The sequence below is a fragment of the Leucopleurus acutus genome (genome assembly GCF_964270905.1).
Source record: "Leucopleurus acutus genome assembly, chromosome: 6".
In the NCBI taxonomy this organism is placed as follows: domain Eukaryota; kingdom Metazoa; phylum Chordata; class Mammalia; order Artiodactyla; family Delphinidae; genus Leucopleurus; species Leucopleurus acutus.
This window is the reverse complement of record NC_139149.1, coordinates 95,682,489-95,702,034: the sequence shown is the minus strand read 5'-3', so window position 1 is coordinate 95,702,034 and position 19,546 is coordinate 95,682,489. Positions and strand designations below refer to the sequence as shown.

The following is a 19,546-nucleotide window of genomic DNA, read 5'->3' as shown; positions in this document are numbered from 1 at the left end:
TTACCACATGACTAAGGGAGGGGCTCTGCCAAAGCAGTCTTACTCTTGGCATGCTCACAAGGGAGGCAGCTCCACCTCTACGAGCTCTGGGAGTGCGCAAGTACCAGCTGGTGACCCACACATGGAGCAGGGGCTGAAATCTGAGCACTGTTCCAGCATCTATGCGATCCATGGATTTATGCCACTGCTAGCAGCTTTGAAATCTCAGGGCCTGCAGCACATCCAAGCAGAGTACTGCCCTGACTGGGGCAGGTCTGGTGCTAGCAGCTGTGGGCTTTGCCAGCTGGGGCACAGTGAGGCAGGGCCAGTGTATCAGCTGATTCTGTAGCTCCCAAGATGGGTCCAAATGTGTGGTTATAGCAGTCCTGGTGCCTGACTTCAGCAGATCTGTGCCAGTGGATCTGCGCTGGGGGCTTTGTCAGCACAGCACCTTAGGGACACTCAGGCCATGGTTGGGATCAAAAGTGTGAGCATGCATAACAGGTGACAGGTGACACCACAGACTTCCGGGTGGACAGCTCCTGCAGAGGAATACTCAGTGGCTCTCTCAGCAGAAATGCTCCAGTCCTGCCCACCTCACACCACAGCTCAGAAACAGATCTGGGGGATTCTACTCCAACAACTGGGGAGCAGACCCTGTCCGCAACAGGGCTATGACAACCATAGAGCAAAGAGGAGGCCCAGTTCAAAATCCAGTGCAGGTTCTGGTTATCACAATACTAATCACACCCCCTGATCAGGGGGATAAAGGCCAGCACATATTGAGGAAAGACATGGCAGGCATCCATACTAAAAACAGCCCTCACACTAAAAATATTAGACTTATGCATGCTACATAGGACACTGCCACATAAAAATACCCCTTTAAGGCAACAGTAGATAACTTTATTCTCATCTCATAGAGTCAGAGAAATATAAGTAAAATGAAGAAGCGGGTGAAACTCCCAATTAAAAGATCAAGAGAATTCCCCTAAAAAAGCAATGAAACAGACCTCTCCAGTTTACTAGGGCCCCAAGGTCAAAAAGGAGGTAATAAAAATACTGAAGGAATTAAGAAAGGCTATCGAGAGAAATGTAGATTACTGTAAAAAAGAACTAGAAACTATAAAGAGGAGCCAATCAAATTTAGAAAACATTTGCTTGAACAAAAACTGAGCTAAAGGCAATAAACAGCAAACTGAATAATACAGAAGAACAAATAAGTGATCCTGAAGATAGAATAATGGAAATCACCCAAAAAGAACAGCAGACAGAAAGAAAAATGAAAAAAAAAATGAAAGCAATATATGAGACCTATGGAATAATATAAAGTGTGCCAATCCACACATAATAGGGATATCAGAAAGAGAAGAAACAGAAAAGGGGATCAAAAATATGTTTGAAGAAATTATGGCTGAAACCTAAAGAAGGAAACAGATATGCAGGTACAGGAAGCACAGAGGGTTCCAAAAAAAGATGAACCGAAACAGACCTACACCAAGACATGTTATAATTAACATGGTGAAATTTAAAGATGAAGAGAGGATTCCAGAGGCAGCAAGAGAAAAACAAAGATTGAATTACAAGGGAATCCCCATAAGGCTATCAGCTGATTTCCCTACAGAAATGTTTCTCGCCAGAAGGGAGTGGCAAGATATATTCAAAGTCCTGAAAGGGAAAAACTTGCAACCCAGGATACTCCACCCAGCAAGATTATCATTTAGAACAGGAGAGAGAAATAATTTCTCAGACAAGCAAAAACTAAAAGAATATAGCGATACTAAACAGATCCTAAAAGAAATATTGAAAGTTCTTATGTAAATAGAAAAGAAGTAAGAATCTATAAGAAAGAAAAACCAAAATTGAAAAGTAAATCACTTAAACAAGCCAGTACACAGATTTACAAAAAAAAAAAAAAAAAAAAAAAAAAAATTGTGAAAGCTATGATAACTACAATGAACAGCAAAAGGATAAACATGAAGATGTAAAACAGGACACCAAAATGATAAAATGTGGGGGAGAGGAGGAAGAAAATATAATTTTTTTTTTTAGAATGTGTTTGAGTCTATATGACTACCAGTCTAAAGCAAGTAGATATAGTAATGGGTTAACATACTTGAAAAACAGGGTAACCACATATAAAAAGCATACAATAGATTAAAAAAAAAACTCAAGTGTAATAAAGAAGAAAACCATCAAAACACAAAAGGAAAAACAAAAAGTAAAAGGAAGAAGAAATATAAAATCAACTGGAAAACAAGGATTAAAATGGCAATAAATACATATTTATCAATAACTACTATAAATGTCAATGTACTAAATGCTCCAATCAAAAGACATAGAGTGGTAGAATGGATAATAAAACAAGAGCTTACAATGTGCTGCCTACATGAGACTCACTTTAGGGCAAAGGACACACATTCATTGAAAGTGAGGGTTGGAAAAAATATTTCATTCAAACAGAAATGACAAGAAAGTGGGGGTAGCAATACTCATATGAGAAAAAAAAGACTTTAAAACACAGGCCATAAAGAAAGATAAATAAGGATACTATAGGATGATAAAAGGATCAATACAAGAAGAGGATATTACGCTCATTAACATGTATGAATCCAATATAGGGGCACCTAAATACAAAAAAAAACAGAAAACAAACAAAAAAGAAGCAAATACTAACACACATAAAGGGAGAAATTGGTGGGAATACAATAATAGTAAGAGACTTCAACATGTCACTAAGAGAAATAGATACTAAATAGAACAGTTAGATTTAATTGATATTTTCAGGATATTACATCCCCCAAAACCAGAATACATATTCTTTTCAAGTGCACATGGAATATTCTCTAAGATAGATTGCATACTAGAACACAAAACAAGCCTTGACAGATTTAAGAGAATAGAAATTATTTCAATTATCTTTTCTGACCACAACACCATGAAACTAGAAATCAACTATGGAAAGAGAAAAAGAAAAAAAAAAAGATTCCATGGAGGCTAAACACTATGCTACTAAAAAATCAATGAGTCAATGATAAAATCAGAGAGTAAATTAAGAAATACCTTGAGACAAATGACAATGAAAACACAACCAGATAAAATCTACAGCATGAAGCAAAAGTAGTCCTTAGAGGTAAGTTCACAGAGATACTGGCCATCCTCAAAAACCAAGAAAAGTCTCAAACAACCTAACCTACCACCTAAAAGAATTAGAAAAAGAAGAACAAACAAAACCTAAAGTCAGCTGAAGGAAGGAAATAATAAAGATCAAATAAATAAAATAGGGATTAAAAAAATAGAAAAATCAATAAAACCAAGAGCTGGTTCATTGAAAGGGTAAACAAAGTAGACAAACCTCTGGCCAGGCTCACCAAGAAGAAAAGAGAGAGAGGACCCAAGTAAACAATATAATAAATGAAAGAGGAGAAATAACAATGGATACTGCAGAAATACAAAAATACATAATAGAATACTATGAACCATTATATGTCAACAAATTGTACAACCTAGAGGAAATGGACAAGTTTCAGAAACATACAGCCCACCAAAACTGAATCAAGAAAAATAGATAATTTGAACAGACTGATCACTAGAAGTGAAATAGAATCTGTAATTAAACAAACAAACAAAACAAAAAACAAAAAAGACTTCCTGCAAACAAAAGTCCAGGATCAGATGGCTTTACTGGGGAATTCTACCAAACATACAAAGAAGAACTTAAACTGATTTTTCTCAAACTCTTCCAAAAGTTTGAAGAGGAGGCAATACTTCCCAAATTATTCTATGAAGCCATCATAATCCTAATACCATAACCAGACAAAGACACTACCAGAAAAGAAAATTATAGGCCAATATCTTTGATTAATATAGATACAAATAATTTCTAGCCAACCAATCCAACAATACATAAATAAAGATCATACACCACGATCAAGTTGGATTCACCCCAGGGTCACAAGGATGGTTCAAAATACACAAATTAAACAATGTGATACACTGATCAACAAAAGAAAAGACAAAAACCATAAGACTGTCTCAATATATGCAGAAAAAGCATTTGATAAAATTCAACATCCATTCATGATTAAAATCTCTTACCAAAGTGGGTATAGAAAAAACATATCTCAACATGATAAAAGCTATGTATGACAAACACACAGCCAACATAATACTCAATGGTAGAAAGCTGAAATCCTTCCCACTATAATCTGGAACAAGACAAGGATGCCCACTCTCACCACTTCTATTCAACATACTATTGGAAGTTCTAGCCATAATAATCAGACAAGAAAAGAAATAAAAGTATTCAAATTGGAAAGAAATAGGTAAAATTGTCATTATATGCAGATGACATGATACTATATAAAGAAAACCCTAAAGACTCTACACAAAAACTACTAGAACTGATAAATGAATCCAGCAAAGTAGCAGGATACAAGATTAACGTACAGAAATTGGTTGTATTTCTTTACACAAATAATGAAATATCAGAAATGTAAAGTGAAAAAAAATCCCTTACCAAAGGGGAAGGGGGTAGGGGAGGGATAAATTAGGAGTTTGGGATTAGCAGATACAAATTACTATATATAAAATAAACAACAAGGTCCTGCTGTATAGCATAGGGAACTATATTCAATATCCTGTCATGGAAAAGAATATGCAAAAGAACATGTGTATAATCATGTTGTTGTATACCAGAAACTAACACAACATACCAGTAAATCAACTATACTTCAATAAAAAAAAAAAATGAAGAAAGGGGCATCATAACCAAATTTACAGAATTAAAAATGATGATACAGGAAGCTATGAACAACTTTGCAATAAATATGGCAACAATATGGCAACAAATTAGATAATCTAGGTGAAATGAAGAAAAAACCTCTAATTGAATTAGTAATAAAAATTATTCCACAAATAAAAGGCTAGAACCAGATGGCTTCACTGATGAATCTCGCCAAATATTTAGAGAATTAACACTAATCTTTTATAAATTCTTCCAAAAAATATGAGGGAAACTTCCCAACTCATTCAGTGAAGCCAGTATTGCAGTGATTCCCAAACCAGACAAAGATATCACAAGAAAACTACAATCTATATCTCTTGTGAATACACATGCAAACATCCTCAACAAAAACTAGCAAACTGAATCCAGCAACATTAAAAGGGTTTCCAAAAAGCCAAGAAATAACAACTGTTGGGGATGATATGGAGAAAAAGGAAACCTCATACACTGTCAGAGGGAATTTGAATTTGTGCAGCCACTATGGAAAACAATATGAGGATTCCTCAAAAAATTAAGAGTAGAACTACCATATGATCCAGCTATTCCACTTTTGAGTATTTATCTGAAGAATATGAAAATATTAACTCAAAAAGACATATTCACCCCTATTTTCATTGCAGCATTATTTATAATAGCCAAGATATGGAAACAACCTAAGTGTCCACTGATGGGATGAATGGGTAAGGAAGATGTGGTATATACATACAGTGGAACTCTTCTCAGCCATAAAAATGTGAAATCTTGACATTTGAGGCAACATGGATGGACCTTGAGGGTATTATGCTAAGTGAAATAAGACAGAGAAATACCATATCATTTTACTTGTATGTGGCATATTAAATAAACAAATTAACTAAATAAACAAAAGCAAACATATAGATACAGGACAGAGTAGTGTTACCAGAGGGGAAGAGAAGTGAAGGAAGGGTAAGATAGGTAAAGGGGTCAACTGTTGATGGATGAAAACAACTTTTGTTGGTGAGCACACTGTAGAGTATACAGAAGTCAAAATATAATTTGTACACATGAAGCTTATATAATGTAAGAAACACAATCAGCAAATTGGGAATAGAAGGGAACTTCCTCAACCTGACAAATACATCTACAAAAAATTCACAGCTAACATACTTAGTGATGAAAGATGGAAAACTTTCCCCCTAAGATCAGAAATAAGACAAAGACATCTCCTCTTACCATGCATATTCAACATTGTTCTAGAGGCTTTAGGTGAATAATTAGATAAGAAAAAGAAGTAAAAGGTATCTATACTGGAAAAGGAACACTGTTCTCACAGATAACATGCCAAGATAAAATATAGGGAATATTCTAAGAAATCTACTAAAAATATTAAAATTAATAAATGAGATATTGTATATTGATACAAGATCAATATACAATAATCAACTGTATTTCTGTACCTTAGGACTGAACAATCTGAAAATTAAATTAAGAAACCATTTTCACTTACAATAGCATCAAAAAGATTAAAATACTTAGGAATGAATTTAACAATAGTAGTACAAGATATGTGTATTTTCTTTTTGCTGCTGTAACGAATTACCACAAACAGTGGAAATAAAATAACATGAATTTATTATTTTCTAATTCTGGAGGCCAAAATTCTGAAACAAGTGTCATTGGGCTGAAGTCAAGATAACAAAAGGGCTGGTTCTTTCTGGCGTCTCCAGGCGAGCAGCTCTTTCTCACAACACATGGCATCACATTGCTCTTTCTCTGACCCTTCTGCCTTCCTCTTTCACATTTCAAGGAGCCTTGCGATTACATTGGGCCCCCCTGGATAATCCAGGATAATCTTTTTAAAGTCAGCTGATTATCTTAATTCCATCTGCAATTTTAATTCCACCTTGTTATTTAACCCATTTACGGATTCTGCAGCATCTTGTCCAGCTCTTTTTCATGCTTTCAATTTTTTGTCATTTTTGAAAACCTGACATTTTACATAGTACAATGTGGAAAGTCTATAAATGAGATTTCCTCCTCTCCAGGGTTTGTTGTTGCTGTTTTTAGTGATTTTCCTGAAGTAATTCAATAAAGTCTATATTCTTTGTTGCGTGGGGTCAGAGAAGTCTGCCTGTTTTGTTAACGATTAAACAGGTGATGTTTAAATGCCTTGAACGAATGAGTCATCCAGTCTTTGTTGACTGGCTCTGTTGGGGCACGTGTTCAACACTCTGGAAATTCACAACTCTGCCTTACTTAGCCTTTGCTTCCTGCTTGAGCTGAACTTCACAGCTCAGCCAGCTGTGAGAGATTAGACCCTTCTGAAATCTTTCCTGAGCATGCCCTCCAAATGCATGTGTCCGTTGATATTCCTAGGAACATGATAGTGTTTCAATGCTCCCTATGGACATTTAATTATCTAGGTTTTCTGTTTAAGAATTTTGCTTAACTTCTTGTTTGCCTGTTATTGTTACCTCAGGCAGCTGCAATATTAAACATGTACTGCTGATTGTTTGCTACAAATGCCCTGGAAAATTGTCCATTCATACAAAGTAAGCCCTGACTCAGGTCAAATAAAAACAGGCCCTGCAAATAGGGGTTTCCAGGGGGCTTCTTGAAAGTTCAGATAGTGACATTTCTCTGAGAATGGGGCTTTGTGGAGCTTTCCAAACTTGTTCTGCTCTGCTACTTGCTACCATGGTTGTGAAGCAGTTGGTTTTCAAGACTACTGCAGAGTTGGGGAAAGAAAGGGAAGCGGATGGGGCAAGTTTAAACATGAAAAAGGTCACGTTCTTACTCGGGTGCAGTAATTTTTTTTTAATAAATGCTCCTTTAATTGGTCCATGCTTGGTTAATTTCTAGAGTTCTGAAAAGTTCATTGTGACAATTTTTGCCAGTGTTCTCTCTGCTTTTATGAAGGAGAGATTTTTGAAGTTCTTCCCCTAATGATTGGAATTTTGACTGAAATTTATCCTCAGTACAATATTATTCAGAGAAGATTTTATATTTTAGGGTTTTTATGTCAAATGAAGGACTAATATTAGGTTTTAAGTTCCTATGATAAAGCGATCTCAGTGGTAACAAGTGGTGCGTGTGTGTATGCATGTGTATGTTTGTGAGTATATCCGTATAATCACATGATACTACCAAGAGTATGAGAAAAAGTGGTCATATCCTGGTCTATTATCTTCTACTCTGTTCATTTTAATTAAATAGTTATTGATTCCCTATAATGTTTCAATTGATAAGCTATGTCCCAAGGATATAGAGATGAATAAGATACAGACCCTGCCCTAAATAAGCTTATAGTATTCCTCAGATTTTTTTTTTTTCTTTTTTTTCCTGCTAGAAAGAGAGAGACAGGCCAATAGACCTGGAGACAATATTGGTTTCAGAGGAAACCAGATCTCGGCTAGAATCTGCCAAACAACACCAACAGTGCTACTTTTACCAAATGCTTACTCTGAGCCCAGGGCTGCTAAATGTTTTAGATAGATTTTCTCATGCATTCTTCATGAAAAGCTTATAAGTAGGAATCCCCATTTTCAAATGAGCAACTGAGGCTCTCAGAGATTAAATAAAATGACCTACCTCGTTCTTTGTCACACTGACACATGAAAACAAGCCTGACTTTAGAAGGTGCTTCTTACATGTAGAACCAGATTCCGCCCCTCACCCGAGGACAGCCCTTGGGCAGTCTCTCCAAGTTTGCACTGAGCTGTGAGACTATGGGACATTTTTATTTTCTTAACACTTTTCTCTATGGTGATCATGTATTCCTTTTAGAATTAGACCAGAAAAACATTTAAAGAAGTATGCTGTTATGCTTAGCCTCTTCACATACAGGTGACAAACTATATTAAGAACTATATTAAGAAGCATAACATACACCTCTTCAAAGAATATAAAGTGGAATTTTATTATTTAATAGGTATATCTCAAAATTATCTTGGTAAAAATCTACTGAGGTTTCCGGATTATGAAAGTATCTACCTCTGAAGCTCAGAACATCACAATCTTAGGGAAATGGTATGTCAATCCCTTCATTACCTTTTGAAATTTGAACTCTTGGCTTTATGTTTACAGAAAATAAAACGGTTAACCATGTTTCCATTTTTTAATAACTAAACGATAAACCTGTCAGAGAGCTTTCATACTATGGTTTTAGGCACTGTATAAATACATGAACAGGTAGCTTGTACCACAAAGAGAGAATATGAGGGATTCTGTAGAGACCCATTTACTCACAAATTCATAAATCAGCTTATAAGGGTAGAAGTTATGTTTAACAGGATGCTGTCAGCTCTGTTTCTGTCTCAGGCAGTGAGATCAGGAAAAAAAATGCAGCATTGTGAAATTGTTTAAACCACCAATCCCAACTACTTTCATTTTATAGAGATATCTGGGAAGATACGTGCTGTTTCAAGTAATAAGCTGTGGTCATATCAAAGAAAATGCAACCTCAAGTACCAGAGAACTGGACATTGTATTTACATTCAAAACCATGTTACTGTCATTGAGCAGTCCTCCTTTATTAGGTAAAGACCAAATGATGTATTATTAAGGTGGTGTAGTGTACGTTTTATTGATCTATTGATATTAACCCGGAGATTGATATACAACTCTGTTTCATTTGCCCAAAGCTAGTCTAAATGGGCCAACAATAATAATACCTGCCTGTGGACAGAGCAGGTCAAACATTACGTGCTTTATTTTCCTCAAAAACAACAAAAATATTTTATTTTTAAATGCTTTCAATTTAAATACTTTTAATTTCAAAAAGTAATTTTTTTGGTGTTTCTAGCCAATTATTTTCCTTCTAGAACCTAAAAAAAAGGAAATATGCAGAATTCTTTCTCTCTTCTGTAAAAGCAAAATACGATGAGCTACTTGGTACAATTTTTAAAGAGACACATTTTTAAGGGCTAAGGACAGATGAGTAACATACATCTTTTTGCATTAATTATATTTGTTTTCAGTTTATAAATGATTTTATTTTTAACTTGGTAAGACCTTCAGACATGATCCTCAAATGTTTCATGGTTTGAGAGCATTCTTCTAATTCTAGCTTGGTGTAACCCAGACATCACAATATAGTCTTTCCTTCCTAACCCACTGTGTTTAAGGCTACCAATTTTATAAAAATTTCTGATCTAAGTTCTCAACATACCTATCAATGAATAAAAAATAATAATAGGTAACATTTCTTGAGCATACAGTTGCCAGGCAACAGAACTTGTGTTTTTCATATATGATAGAATTTAGCCTTCATAATTAACCCACAAAATAGATATCATTATTGCATCCATTTTGCAGACAAGAAAACTGACAGGACTAGCAAAGGTGAAGGTAGGATTCTAATTTGGGCAACCTGAAACTCTGATTCCATGTTTTAGCAGTTTAGAGCATGACGTCTACCTTGCACAGGATTATGCTTAAGGTTCCTGCTTTTTGGCACTGTACATTTCATTCTTTCAACAGTGCAAAGGCAGCACCAATGCACATTCTCTGCATAGCTCCACTCCTTCGTCATTTTCAGCAACCAATGAATCACTTTCAACAGCCAGTTCATCAGTCTACCCAGTAAATGCAAAGGGTGCTTTACCTTACCACTGTATTATCGCCATCTAGTGGTAAACATGTAATAATAGATGGTTCTACAGTGATTAGTTACCCATGTCATTCCTAAAAAAGTGTCTTGATTCACAAATTCTACTAAGGAACTTAAAAACTTAGATGCAATCAAGACCAATTGTACTGTAAACAATAGATGACAATGATTTAATTATGTGTATAGTGTTATTTTAAAAGAATACAGCCTTTGCAGTAAGAGTTTTAAATTGCCTTCAATTTGTAGAGTCTGTATAATATTTGTATAGTGTTTATAGTTAAAAGTTTTCCACATAAATTTTATTTTTTAACTTATAAATATGTTAGAAAATTTCAGTGTTCAAAATATTTTAATAAAATATAACCATTATCATTAAGAAAAAGAAAAAATGTGGCTAATCTTTATAGAGAATAAATACCAACTGGACAAGTAACAATGCCTTGCATAGCTACCGAAGGCTTAGACAAAGAGGCTTTGCTTCTATTTGGATTTTAGGTATTTTTGCCTGTTTGGTTTTATGTTCCCCACTTTGCTCTATTACCCGTGAATACCCATTCCTCGTTTGACCCATCCGACTCCATGGCATCCAGATTATACACTCACCTGCCAGACCTTCTTAGTTCCCAGCTGTTCCAAAATCCATTCTCCTTGTCAATTCCAACACATGGGGCTTAATAATATTTGCAAACATCTATGTCTTAAGTATAGATGCTAGATTTTTACCCAACAACTTTAAAGTAACTTTGAATGTTAACTATTAGTATAATTTATAATATGATGTCCTCATAGTTGGATCACTTATATATTCCACGCTTTTCAAGTACAAATCTTACTTGGTCATTGTATGCCACTCTTTTTAAACATACAACTGAATTCCATTTTCTGCATTCTCTTTAAAAGTTCTGCATCTATAATTATGAAAAGGGCCTAGAGTTATGGCAGGGGTACTACACTTGCCCAATTTAAAATTATGTTTATGCTATGTTTGTGAAACCAGTAATAAAATTTCATTTTTTTCTTGTCCTCAGAAAATTCAGTGAACCTAAAAATTAACTAATTTATCTTGTTTTTTTTAAATAAAGTTTTTAAAACTCAGTCATAAAATTTCAGAAGATGGGAATGAAAAGCAGAACTTCTAGAACTCAGTTTCTTCCACTGTTATTAATCTATTCTGGGTCTCTGCTCCAACTTGATTCAATATTGGTGATGTTTATTTTTCATAAAAATCTATTATTTTATCAAGAATTCCAAACATATATTTTTTCATCTCTGTATTTATGGTTTTAACTCTTTCCAAATTGCTAAGGTTAATATTTCTGTTTCCTACATGTATTTTTTCTTTTTTTGAGTTATCTACTTACTTCAATATTATAGTTCCTTATTTTATTATTTTTTCTTGAAAAAAACCTTTTGGATTAATATAAATGTACTCTTTTTATTCTAATTCATTCATTTCTACTTTTCACTTATCCATTCTTTGCTTTTCTATATTTGTTGACCAGTTGTACTTTTTAATTTAAATTCATAATTCACTTATTTTCTTTTTTTTCATTTAAAAAATAAAACTGTCAAAGTGATAAATTCTACTCTGAGCACACTTCTGGTTACATCTCGTAAGTTTGATAAGTATTGTGTTTGGGACTGTTTATCAACTAGGTAATAACCGTTTATAGTTCTCTGACCCAATATTCATTTATTTACTTTTTAATAATTCAGATTTTATTATATTTTAGTTATTGATTTATTTTCTTTTACTACTGAATCTTGCTCACAAACTTTAGTTTGTATATTTGTTATTCTGAAGAATTCATTTATGTTAAATTTGTGGTTTAAGAGTTATATAGTTTTAAAAACCTAACAATGAATGATTTCAAAGAATCTACAATCCCTCTTCATAAAGTATAAAGTTCAATATATAATACTAAATGCACTTGCTATTTTATTAATTTCTCTAATTCTACTGTAACTTTGTTTACTTCACGTATTAAAAACTGATATACTTTGAAGTCTTTGACTCTGATGACTATACTTTTGGCAAAATCTTCTTTTATTTACGAGTTTTGTTTTATATATTTCAACATCATATTATCTGATCCTCAAGTGATATTTAGTTACCCTCCCAGTTTAACTTTTTTCTGTTAGTCCTCTTTTTCCTGATATTAATATTATTATGCCTGTTGTGTTTGTCGTTTACGTATTGAAGATGTCCGTTATGACAAGGGAAATAAGATGACTAAGACTGATTTGGGTCACTCAGTGTATATACCACTGTCATATCAAGTGGGTTTGACCCCCAAAAGAAATCTGAATTATGTCACTGTGGCAGGAGACGCAGTGGCTTGAATGTCATAGTAATCAGGAATACATACAACTGGAAGTTACAGAAAACACTCAACTAGAAACAATTGCAATTAAAAATAAAGTAAAGAAAATGTAGGAGTTTATTTTTCTATGTGAAGAGAAGAGGAATTAGGCAGGTGTCACATTATAATGTGTCTACTCTGGACCTCATCCAAGGGAGCAGAATCAAGCTAATCACAAAGATGGGCTCTGAGGAAGACTATGACTGCATTTATTAATCAAAGATCCAACTACAGATTAAAGTGTCATATTTGAATCAAATTTATTTTATGTTTGATTCTTTGATTATAGATGAGTATATAAATAGGAAAGATATTATCTTTAATAATAAATTCTTTTTTTACCAACCAAATTATCTAAGCAAAACTAAAAATCAAATATCACAAACTTAAATTTCAGAAACAACTTTTAAGGTATAAATATTATGTATGTATATATATGCATATATTATATATATTATAATCCATAATGTATGGTCTTCAGTGTTGATTTACATGCAGTAAGCATTATAAAATGTCTGAGGCCTGAAATATAAACTCCTTCAGAACCGATCTCTACCCCAAATAAAAAAGAGCTTTTTTGCTGTTGTTTCTAATAATCATTTATTATTTTCACCAATTCTACAAATGGAACACTTGCTATTCATTATCTCTTACTTAAAACACATATAGCTAAATGTATTTTCTCCCGTTATTTTTATCCCACATGCACTAGAAAAAAGGAGTGTGGCTACATTTTACTAAAATTCTGCCAAAGAAAGTACTGAACGTAAATTCATACTATGAGTGAATAATGATGTATTTCACCTCATTTTAATTTCAGTAATTGACTGGAAAAACAGGAAGATCTATTAAAAGGACCATGTGCTGGTCAAACACTAATGAGAAAATTTCAGAGTCACGGGTTGTCATGGTGACAGGGTATTATAGAAATCTGATTAGTATGCCCAGCAGCTACAGAAGTGATAGGCTACACTTCTAATTGTGTTGTCTCTGCTTGCAAGATGGGCTTTATGTTTCTGAGACATGAGAGGCAGGGCAGATTTGTTTATCCACATACCAGATACAGAACGCATTACATGTTCAAAAATTAAATTCAAACATCTAGTACCAAAGATTATTTGGTAAAATTATTTGGTATAATTTAAAAATTATATTTGGTATAATTTTAAAATTATATTTTATTTGGTATAATTTTAAAATTATATTTTAAAAACATTTTCAAAAATTAAAAAATTAGTTTACTCTTCTCATTAACACACAAATTTCTGAACAATTTAGTTACCTTTATTTCAATCTAATTTCATTGACATTCATACTAAGGATAAGACAAAGATGGTTTAAAAAAAAAAAAAAGTCTTGTGAAAACAAAAAATAAATAAATCAATAAGGTCCTCCTAAGACCAAAATTTCCCAGTGGAATGGTTGAGAAGTTGCACTACGGACTATGCATCTCCAAGAGTAGTTAGAAAGAGCCAGATAGAGCCAGATGCTTAACAAATGTTAAGCATAATGTTGAATAAGAGAAGACAGTTAGGATTAGGGATAGCAGTTGACCACAAGCAACTGTGGGCAGAGCTTCCTGCCACCAGAATAATGTACTACATGTTTAACAATGTCTTTCCTTCTGTGCCCCTGTTCTTTTGGTACAAAAATTCAGTGAATCCTGAAAATTACAGGGCTCAATGCCTTCAGTTCTGCTTTGTTTTCTTTAATGTCTTGAGTATCATTGAAATTTTTAAAGAAATTGATCACTGCCTCCTGATCCTTTTTGGTAGAAAACTTAATTCTAAAAGGAAAACATGCAAGATTAACAGAGGCAAAGTAAACATTGATATGCATTATTGAAATTCATGTGCCTTTTCATAGCTTATGAGTACAAGGAGCATTTCTAATGCTTGTCCTGGGAAGCTTATTACTCTTTTTAAATGCATCAGCATGTGGACTAAGTTTTACATGTACTAAATATCAAAAGCAATCAATCTAAAGTCAATATAAGGAAAGCCAAAGGAACATTATCTACACATTTCAAAATTCAGTGGAAGAGGTGGGGTTGCAGAGAGAAAAGTGGCAGTACAAAGTTTCAAGTTTCATTTATACAAGATGAGTGAGTCCTAGAGATCTACTGTACAGCACAGAGCCTACAGCAAATGATACTTATTGAATACTTAAAAAATTGCTAAGAAGGTAGATCTTACGTTAAGTATTTTTATAATGATGATGATGATGATAAAATAAAGTGGATGGGAAGAAACTTTTGGAGATGATAGATATGTTTATGGTATAGATTGTAGTGATGATTTCAAGGATGTATACTTAACTCCAAACTTATCAGGTCGTATATATTAAATATGCACACCTATTCATACTTCAATAAAGTGGTTTAAGAAAAAAAAAAAAGCTAGCAGAGTGAAGACACAGAGTAAACAAATGCATTCCTGGAGAGATCAGGCTGGCTCTGGGAGTTGTGTGTACTGACCTGGGATGGAAGCAGCAATCCGAAAGCCAGTCGGTGTGGCCCAATCCTGTGAGAAGCACATTGCCTTTGGGGAGCCCCACCACCTTCCAGATGCGGTCCTCCCCACAGGAGATGAGGATGTCTTTGCGGGGGTGCATGATGATGCTACACAGGGAAAGAGGAGAAAAGGTAGTTACGGGGAGATAACAGTGAATGGTTTCATACTGGGAACAAATGAAATGGCAGGGATGATCCATTTCAGCCAGGCAGGACGGCTTACTCAGAATGCTGGCTCAGAAGCCAGAAGAGCCAGGTTCGACGTCCTGGCTATAGCTCTAGCTTATGGCTTCTTGAATACCATCAATCTAATTAACTTCACTGGATCTCAGATTCCTCATGTGAAAAATGGGATGGTTGATTTAGGTGAATGCTCATGTCTAATTCTGGTTTGAAACAATAATTCTGTTTTTTTTCTTTCAGGGAGGAAAAGTTATGCCAATGAAAATTTGGTGTTAGGATATTTGGACCAGTAGCCATGCTTATTATATAAAAGCAAACTTCTTTTCAGACTATAGTATATCTTAAATCAGGCATTATCCAGGAAGAAATCATGAATCATAACCACATTATCATAGTTCTGTAATAAATTCTATAAATGAAACATTAACTCCATGGTGCACTATCTACACAAAGGAGCTCAAATTCTTCATTAATATGCCACCTAAATTTGCTTCAGTCAATGCACAGTACACAAATTACAGTAATGAATTCAGGATGCAAAAGACAATTCCCACTCTATAAAGGCATAGAGGGAATTGAGAAAGAAGTATGTAAAATTAATGATTAACACATTAAGCAGTATTATTTGGGCCAGACTATGATCATTGTGGCTGTTTATTTATTTACTGAAGCTAATCCATTCTAAAATCAAGAGTCTAAAAGGTTAATGCCTGATATTTTATCTATGGCAATGCTTTAATCTTATTTATATAGCGTTTCATCTATGCCTTACAATGTAATGGGAACGAATGTGCCGAATGTTAAGCACCTATTAAAATACCAGCCTAAATATTAGCAACAAATTGTTCAGTTTCAACATAGCCATCTCACATCAAAGACATAATGCATTTACTTGCTTATACAGTGAAGTGAAACAAATAATGACTTAAATAATGACTTAAACAAATAATGACTTAAAAAATAAGAATTACACATTCATTTCTCCCACAGTCCATTCTATGAATGGCATTGTTCCCTTCTTCTGCAAAAAAGACTTTAGGAAATCAATTTCCCAAAGAAATCATGGTCTGGGTCCATACCTACATGAGTAACTCCAGGGCTTACATGAGAGCAAAACTTTTCTCCTTATGGATCCCTTCCAATAATACCATTAAATCCCAGAATTGTGAGCTGAAAAATCATGTCTTTCCATTAGACCTATCCAGTTTTGGAAATTTGCTGGGGTCAGTATTGGAACTATTCAACTCACAGGCATGTGACTACTATGAGCAGGGCCTTCTTTCTGGTGAAACAGTTTCCCTTTTCTCTAGCACTTTGCTGCTCAAAATAAACATAGTAGAAGGGGAATTATTCATTTTGTAATTCATCATAATTGGTTTGTGACTTCCAGAAGGCCAGTTCAGGAAAGGAATTTATTACAGCTCAAACTGGGGAGAGGATACATTTATAGAACTTAATTAGAAGAAAAATATGATGAGAGGTAAAACATGTCAGATTGAAATGAATTCTATATTCAAACACACATAAGAAGGCAAACCAAATCCTTGAAGCTACTGAGTATGATGTATGTTAGCTCACAGCTTTCCGGGCAGACACATGCACACTTGGCTAGATGATAAATTACCCTCTTTACGTGAAGATAACTAAAGTCATTGATGTCTTTACGGACTTTGAAAGATAAGTTTCCAAAATGACTTTGTGGGGGAAACTATTTGTAGAAGTTAAGGAAAAAAATAAATAAACACAAACCTATTGGTGGTTAATCAGTTTTGGAAGTGTTTTTCCAGACTCTTCTGAACACTTCTACTTTGAGGGCCCCTCCATAACACCTGAACTTCCCCAGCACTCATCCCACTAATCACACTCTCAGGTTTCTCTATGCATATATTTCTTTTCTAACATTACATATGACTTATTTTTCCTAATTATTCTGGACCAGTTTCAGTCAAACACTGATATTTTATTCTTTAAAAAGTATAATTTACATCATCTATGAAATGGTCTTTAAGTGATTAGAACTATTTCCAGCGTGTATAGAAGGGAATTTAATGCTCTCGTAAGAATCAGTTAACAAGTACTTGTTATTGAGTTAGTCACAGAATAAGTGCACCAGCAAAGACTGGGTCATAGTGATAAAGATCCCCAATCAAGAGTTGCAGATTCTGGGCTTCCCTGGTGGCGCAGTGGTTGAGAGTCCGCCTGCCAATGCAGGGGACACGGGTTCGTGCCCCGGTCCGGGAAGATTCCACACGCCGCGGAGCGGCTGGGCCTGTGAGCCATGGCCGCTGAGCCTGCGCGTCCAGAGCCTGTGCTCCGCAACGGGAGAGGCCACAACAGTGAGAGGCCTGCTTACCGAAAAAAAAAAAAAAAAAAAAAAGGAGTTGCAGATTCTGATTCCAATCATTCCTTGTGGGAGAACACAGGTCAGGGGCCACGAACCAGAAATATTCCCCCAGATACAGAAGTTTAGTGAAGCTGAGTGTCATTATCAACTCCATAATGAGGCACTGGTGTCTGAAATCCTCCTCCTTCTCTCCATCATCAATTAACAACAATAATATCCAACATTGTTTGAAAACTAAATGTGCACCAGAATTTGTACTAAATCCTTAATTCTCACAACAAGTAGAAAGAAAGCTCACGAGGTCAAGGGTTTATGTCTGTTTGTTTGTTGTGTACTTGCTGTATACTCACCCCCAACAGTGGCTGGGATATATTAGCTATTCAGTACATACTTGTCATACGTCTGACGGGGGGACTGACTTCGGTACAGTTAGTTTTATTATATTATAACTAAGTAAACAGAGGTTGAGATATTATGTAAATTGCTCAAGTTTGATAATAGATGGAGGCTGACTTTGAATCCAGGATGGTCTGAATTTGAGGATCATGAATTTAGACATTTTTACTTAGTGTCAGTCTTTCATAGTTTATTATTTATATGTGTGTACTATAAGTATCAATAATTCTTGTAACAGAGATGGGAGATATCATTCCCAGTAAATGTTTAAAGTCATTTAGTCATTATTAAGTCCTGAGTTAATATATCTAGGAATTTTCAGTGTATATATCAGAGCTGGGTACCACCTGACATAACAGTCTTAAAAAGAGGACCCTACTCTTTACAATAAAATGCTCTGGTCCTATAAGAGAAACCAGGTGAGTAGCACCCCTTGTACATTCTGATCTACAAAGGCTTTTGTGCTAATATACTACATGTTGCACTTAATAAACTCATTAATTTGATCTCTTGTGCTAATATTATGAGCCTTGTATTATTCTTTAAGTTATCAGAGGGCATTAATGTTTTATTCACCTATTTTCATAGAGAACTCTTCAAAGAATAAATAAATATTCTCCGTAAAGAATAGATAAAGCATAAATGTAGAAGGATATTTAATAAGCATTGATTCCATGGGCATTTAATTCATTGAGAATTTTCCCAGTATATTCAGGCCTCAACTTTCATCATTCTATTTATCTCTAAATCAGTCTTTTTTTTTTTTTTTTTTTTTTGCGGTACATGGGCCTCTCACTGTTGTGGCCTCTCCCGCTGCGGAGCACAGGCTCCGGACGCGCAGGCCCAGCGGCCATGGCTCACGGGCCCAGCCGCTCTGCGGCATGTGGGATCCTCCCGGACCAGGGCAAGAACCCGCGTCCCCTGCATCGGCAGGTGGACTCTCAACCACTGAGCCACCAGGGAAGCCCTCTAAATCAGTCTTTTAAAGAAGTTGAAAAATGGGAGAAAGAACTAACAATTTATAGGAGTCAGTTCCTGATCTCCAAATGGCATACATTAACTCATTTAACGGTCATAATGCCCCCATGAGTTAGGTCTATTATTATTCCTATTTTGCAGATAGGGAAACTGGGGTACAGAGAGGTTAAATGATCTACTCAAGGTCACAAACCCAGGAAGTGGCAGAGGGAGGACATGAATTTGAGCAGACTGTCTCCAGAGTCCATCTCTCTCTGGAAAGTGAGCTCAGAACCTCATCCCTTTCCTTTTTTTAGATGATAACATTGGAGAAGAAGCCACACTGAAGATTGTATTATTTTTATCTAGGGAATTTATTGAGATGATCTTGAAATTCAAAAACACTGATAATTTTTTTTTGTCATTTTTCTAATGATGTGTGAAAAGGTTTTAA

General features: G+C 34.9%; 1 protein-coding gene across 1 annotated transcript in view; it reads right to left on the bottom strand.

Annotated features, from left to right (window-relative positions):
- The window catches only part of SPAG16 (sperm associated antigen 16), a gene marked incomplete at its 5' end in the record, with an annotated part of 884,947 nt that overhangs the window by 461,611 nt on the left and 403,790 nt on the right, over nt 1–19,546 (bottom strand). The window contains one exon of the mRNA XM_082840650.1: nt 15,177–15,320. Coding sequence (XP_082696776.1) covers nt 15,177–15,320 — 144 coding nt within the window. The remainder of the gene's footprint in view (nt 1–15,176; nt 15,321–19,546) is intronic.